This window comes from Pygoscelis adeliae, unplaced genomic scaffold (genome assembly GCF_000699105.1).
Source record: "Pygoscelis adeliae isolate BGI_AS28 unplaced genomic scaffold, ASM69910v1 Scaffold60, whole genome shotgun sequence".
In the NCBI taxonomy this organism is placed as follows: domain Eukaryota; kingdom Metazoa; phylum Chordata; class Aves; order Sphenisciformes; family Spheniscidae; genus Pygoscelis; species Pygoscelis adeliae.
This window is the reverse complement of record NW_008823954.1, coordinates 1,564,483-1,570,375: the sequence shown is the minus strand read 5'-3', so window position 1 is coordinate 1,570,375 and position 5,893 is coordinate 1,564,483. Positions and strand designations below refer to the sequence as shown.

The 5,893-nt window shown below is 47.6% G+C and overlaps 1 protein-coding gene across 1 annotated transcript in view; it reads right to left on the bottom strand.

The window, feature by feature from the left end:
• Positions 1-5,893, bottom strand: part of MEI1 (meiosis inhibitor 1) — a 37,853-nt gene that overhangs the window by 4,341 nt on the left and 27,619 nt on the right. The window contains 4 exon segments of the mRNA XM_009321987.1: positions 234-439; positions 899-980; positions 3,417-3,598; positions 4,194-4,304. Of these exon segments, the coding sequence (XP_009320262.1) occupies positions 234-439; positions 899-980; positions 3,417-3,598; positions 4,194-4,304 (581 nt within the window).

Here is a 5,893-nt window from a genome sequence, read left to right as displayed (position 1 = left end):
AGCAGCAAGGAGTACCACACAGCTTGATTTACCTTCTTTCTCACTGCGCCATGCTGCAGCAAGAGCATTTTCCCTCCTCCTCATCACATGTCTGTAAGGGGTGGAAAATGCAGGCAGAAGGAAAAAAAAGGCAGCCCCTCACATTCTGCAACAGGGTGGTTTCTCCTCAGGTTAGTGTACCTGCTTGAAGCCCAACAACACTGGTATTGTTCCAAAAATCGTATTTTATATACCTGCAACTGGACATGCACCAAAAGGTTCTGCAGACTGACAACAAGCGAGAAGACCTGCTGCATGGCAAAGGGGTGCAAGGCAGCATCCTGCAGTGATGACGGCTGTGGTTGTGTAGCACCTTGGGCTGTGTTTTGGCCAACGATCACCAGCAGAGGGGAGGAGAAGTTCTGTCGCAGGACAGCTCTCAGGAACTGCATGATGCTCACTAGACAGGGAGGCGCTTATTAGTGTGTGTCAGTGTTTTCCTCTCCCTTGCCCTGTGTGTTGGTGCCTGTGCAATAGCATGGGAGAGGATGAGGAGAGAAAATTTAGGCTTAAGGGCCCACTGGAGTTGCCCAGCAGCTCCTGACAGCTGCAGGCAGGAATGGCAACATGAGTTCCCCTGTTTGTCTCCTCCCTGTGATGCTATCCCAGTTCATGCTCAGTTCCCGATGTCACTACCAACCTCCAAGGAAGATTTGTCCAAACAGCAGAACTCCAGACATTTCCCTTTTGCCCTTTCTCACCACCAGTTACGTACTCCCAAAGCCAAATGGACCAAAGCTTCCAGATTCCCACCAGCACCTGCACCATTCCATCCCATTGTCACCAGTTCTCCCTCGTTGCCTGTAGCATGGTATTAGCAGCTGCTTCCAGTCAAATCCCTGTAACAGATGCAAAATACCTAACAGCAGGATTGGCTTCTTCTTCCTGAAGATGACTGCATTCAGGACTTCTGCAAGGTCTAGAGAGAGTGTCTGGTGAACCTAGAGGAGAATGAAATATAAGAGAATAAATGGTGCTGGTTTGGACCAGGTAAAAAGCTCCCTTACATACTTTCAGTCCTTAGACGCTACCCCACGATGACCATTGAAAAACAAGGGAACAGAACAGGGTTTCAGGAGTTTGATCCAGAAGGGAGCGTCACATCACCAGGCCCTCAAGTTTCGCTCACCACTAGTTGCCAGTCCTGCACACCTTCCAAACCACAGTGCAACTCATTTGCCTGTCTCGCACTTACTACTCCCTGCAGGCCCTCTGGCACATGGCTGTCAGACTGCCGAGCACATGGAGTAGCAGAACAGCCATCACCAAACACGGCTGTAACTAAGCCCCACATAGAGTCAGCAAGACTGAGAAGCCAGGCAGCCAAAAGCCAGCAGTGATGACAAGAATCCGGCCTTGCGTGCTGGAGCTGGGAAGCCTGCAGAGAGGCCAGGACCAGGAACTATGGCATGGGTGAAGGAGGCAGAGGAGATTAGGGACTTGGAAACTAGGGGAAGCAGGAAAGGTGGGCTTGAGAGGGCAGTCTGCAATACACTGTCTCCCTCACAGAGCAGCCATGCAGCAGCGATGGCATAAAGCCTCACAGAACCCCAGAAGGGTTCAAGCTCTTCAGTAAGCAGAGAGTTGGCAAGGGAGGGCGGGCATAAGTACCACAGGGCTGATTCCTTCAAACCACCATCTGAAGAGAGAAATGTTGAATAGGAGAGCTAGGAGTACCTCCTGCAACAGGGTGGCAGTGGTTACTTGTCTAAGAACGGACAAGCCAAAGCCTTTCATAGCCTACCATCCATGACCCATGTTTATCCACAGGCTTCTGCTAAAGCCAGTAGCAGTAACACAGTTAACATGCAAGCTTGCTATGGCCAGACAAGTCCTCACTATTAACACCAGCCTGAGATGAATGTGGCCTTTTCTCAGAGCCATTGCTCCCCTCTAAAAAACTGCAAGCTCAGGGAGACAGCCTGGCATCAGCTCACATTCACAGCCACAAAGACCAAAGGCTCTCTTACAAGGGCCCCCAGGATGCTTTGTGCAGCTTCAGCTATACTGAGCAGCAGAAAGCAGCAACAAAAGTGACTCTTCCTTTCATCCGCTCTCCTTCCCTGTCAGCAGAAGATTAGAAACACTGAAGCTTAGAAATGCTGAAGATCAAAAATGCTGAAGCATCCTTGAACCACTTCCATTTGCCACCTGCATCTGTAGTTTCTTTCCCCATCTCTGGTGCAAGAAGGATTCTGGATTGCAGGACATAACATATCAAGCCAGTAAGGTATTGATGAAGCCAAACAACAGGCTTATAAGCCATTACATGATTGCACTTCGAGGATCAATACGAGTTGAGAGAGTCGCTCCCAGAAGATGAAGTTCAACACTAGCCACTAGAATTTAATCCCTTTTGGGACTGGCACAACACTGACCACCAAGACACAGCCCTGACTTGGAAACTGAGAAGGTAAATTGTGCTCAGCAGTTAATAGAGCAGGGACAGGCAGGTCTTGCTATGCATTCACACAGCTGACAGTCCATACAAGTCCCATGCTGTAAGACCTAAGCAGAGGCAGCACACCCATGAAGCAACAGGTGCAGACTTGGTCTGGGTTGGCCTTTTGGAAAATGTCTTCCCTCAGCATTAGAAAACCAGCCCTTGCCTCTCTGTGCAAATGCATGCATGTCCTTAATGTGACTTTTCATCTGCGAATAGGTGCACTGACTCCCAAAGCACATATTCTGCTGAGCATAACTGCAAGAGCAGAGCTCACAACTCATGACATGCTGTTTAACTCCGTATCAAGAGAGGGAGAGAGGCCTGGGTAGATACTTCAAAAGGAAACATTATCCCCTTGTGTTGGCATTAGAAAGTGCTTCCCTCAAAGTTGTAATTCCATCAGCTGACAACTCCAGCTTAGCTCTCTTGTCGGACTGCAAAGCATCAAATACAATGACAGCTGCCCACATTCATATGAGCTTGCTAATGTTGAACACTTACTTGCCAATAATAGGTTTGGATTGTGACTGTTCCACTATTGATCATTTTAGTACCAAAAAAGCAGTTTACAACATGGGAGCTGTGTCTCCTACCCCCAGTCTTCCCTTGAGAAAGGCCTTAAAATGTATTTCACTCTGTCCTGAAGAGGAAAATTATTTGGATCAGGAGGGCTGGGTATGCACTTTTTTCCCCAGGATTTCTGCCCCTCTCTAACTCTACAGTGATTCGGGTCTCAGCCTTCAGCAACATGCTAGTTACCAGTCCTGCTGGAGAAGTGCAGCAGGAAATAACTTGTGGGCAATAACAACAGAGCAACCAAGGCAAGCAGATTCCAGGCCAAAGCAAACCACTTTGATCTGCTAATCAAGATTTTTTTTTTTTTTTTAAGGTTTAGCCATTCCCTGGATCTGAACACTAGAGTGGTTCTAACCTCAGTATTGTAGCGATGCTGATAAAGTAAGAGGGACGCAACCAACAGCCATCCAGAGCACAGCAAGGCATCCTCAGATGATAGGTAAGCAGGTTCAGAGGGAGGAGACCGCAGCCAGGTGCACTCCAAAACCTTCTGCAGGAGCTCTAGCAAGGACACATTGGAGAGCAGCACAGCCACTGCTGCATGGGAGAAACATAATCAGAGAGGCTGACGGGATGGCACAGGTTAAACCAGCTTGACAAGCAGAAGAGAAGTGCAGAGCACACCCCTGCTGCAGTGAGGCAGCCCCAGCTGCCACGGCTCATCAGAGTAAGGCTGTCCAGCTACGCTGGTATTCATCTTCCACAGCACAAGCGACAGCTTGGCCAGCTAATAAAATGACCAGCCTTCAGCTAACACAGCTGGAAGGTTGGTTAGAGCTATTCTCTAGTATTGTTTAATTTTTTGAACCATGGCAATAGCAGGACATTTCAAACAAGGCACCAAAGCCCCACTGCTGTGTTTTATGAACAAGAAAAATACAATGGTTCTGTCTCTCAGCAGCCAATTCCTGAATCATCAGAAGGCAGCAAAACAAAACGAAACCAAACCAAACCAAAACCCCCAACCTAAAAAACCTCATCCCAAATACAAAATGGTCTTTGTTAACTGTAATGTTGCGACTGGAAGGGGAAAAATCCACCTTATCTGCTGAGACAGTTAGAATACAGTCTCTGATGGCCAAGCTACAACCTCACCGAGATTAACTTAGCAATCAATACAATCTTGCCTCACCTCTCTGTTGACTACAAGGTGTTGTCTGATGAAGGCTCCAATACAGAAAATTCAAGGATGGCTGCAGGAGGTCAGTGTCCCTCGGCCTGCATTTCCCACAGAGATTACTGACTGGAAACAAAAGAATGTGCATAACACAGCCACCAATATAACAGAGCACCTCAGCACAAGAAAGAAGTCAGTCAGTGGGGAGAGAATTTGGACAAGAGCAACACAACCTGAAGTGAAAATAAACAGAGTGTCGTACAGACAAAGCAATAAGCATCTGCCCTAGAGTGTTTGCTTTAGACCGGATGGTGCAGTGGAGGATGACAACGGGGAGGGGGGAATAGAAAAGGGTATATTAAAGGGCATATATCACATTGGGCAGTAAAGAATCCAAGAGCAACAGACTATAAGTTATCTGTTTCCACAGAGTGAGTTTGATCCTAATACTACGTCAAACATAAACAGCCATGTGCCTGTCTTACATGGTGACCAAACTGGGGAACGGCACGGAGAGCTGTGCTCCTCCACTCTCACCAACTCTGCTCACATTAGGAATAAACACGCCATGTTTGTTGTAAGCACCCAACACTTAAGAACAATATTTAGCAAGAGTTTGGGAGTGAAATCCAGGACTGCAGGGCTCAGCAAAACTGTCATAGGAGATCTTTTGAAGAGCTTAAAGTCTGAGTAAACAATTCTCAAAAAACACACATCAACACGCCTCCCCACACCCCCTTCCATCTACAAGCTGGTTTCACGTAAGCCTCATCAGAGGAGACTGCCCTGCACACCCACCCCTGAAGAACATAGCCTGGGGAGCCAAGCAGGGAATGAAGGGGGTGGCTGGGGCAGGGAGAGAGTTGTGTTGAAAAATACAGAGCAGAAAGCAAGAGCAGAAGGAGCTTGTGACTCCTGGGAGCAGCTGAGCTGTGCTCTGAAATCACAGCAGCTAAAAAGGGCTGGTATAAAGAGGACATGCTTCCTCCACAGCCCCAGTTCCCTTGGCTAATGAACGTCTGAGAAACACTGCTTCTTTACAAGGGCAACACAGGCAGCCCTGAGACATAGAATCATAGAATCATAGAATCATTAAGGTTGGAAGAGACCTCCAAGATCATCGAGTCCAACCATCAAGCCAACACCACCATGCCCACTAAACCATGTCCCTAAGCGCCTCATCTACCCGTCTTTTAAATACTTCCAGGGATGGTGACTCAACCACTTCCCTGGAAGTACATCCTCTTCCCCTATACTGTAGTTTAGCTGACCTGCTCCTTCAAACAAAATTATGACCTATTATAGGCATAAATTAATCCATTTTCAAATTCCATCCAGTTTGTCACAAAAGACAAAATACAATCTTACAGGAATACCACTAGCCTTGAAAGGGTATTCCAAGTTTTCTTCTAGTCTATTGTCCCTCTTCTGGTGTTCTTCATTTTTAATTGCAGAAAATGCATCACAACACCCACCCTGAAAAAGCTGCTTTATAAAGCCCACTTGCACATGAGCCATTGCAATTGCAGATAACCTACACCTGAAAAGCCTTCCAACCTTCCCTAATCACAACCAAAATTCAATGCAAGTGTTGCACCAGTGCCGAGTACAGGGGCACGATCACTTCCCTGCGCCTGCTGGCCACACTATTTCTGATACAGGCCAGGATGCCATTGGCCTTCTTGGCCACCTGGGCACGCTGCCGGCTCATGTTC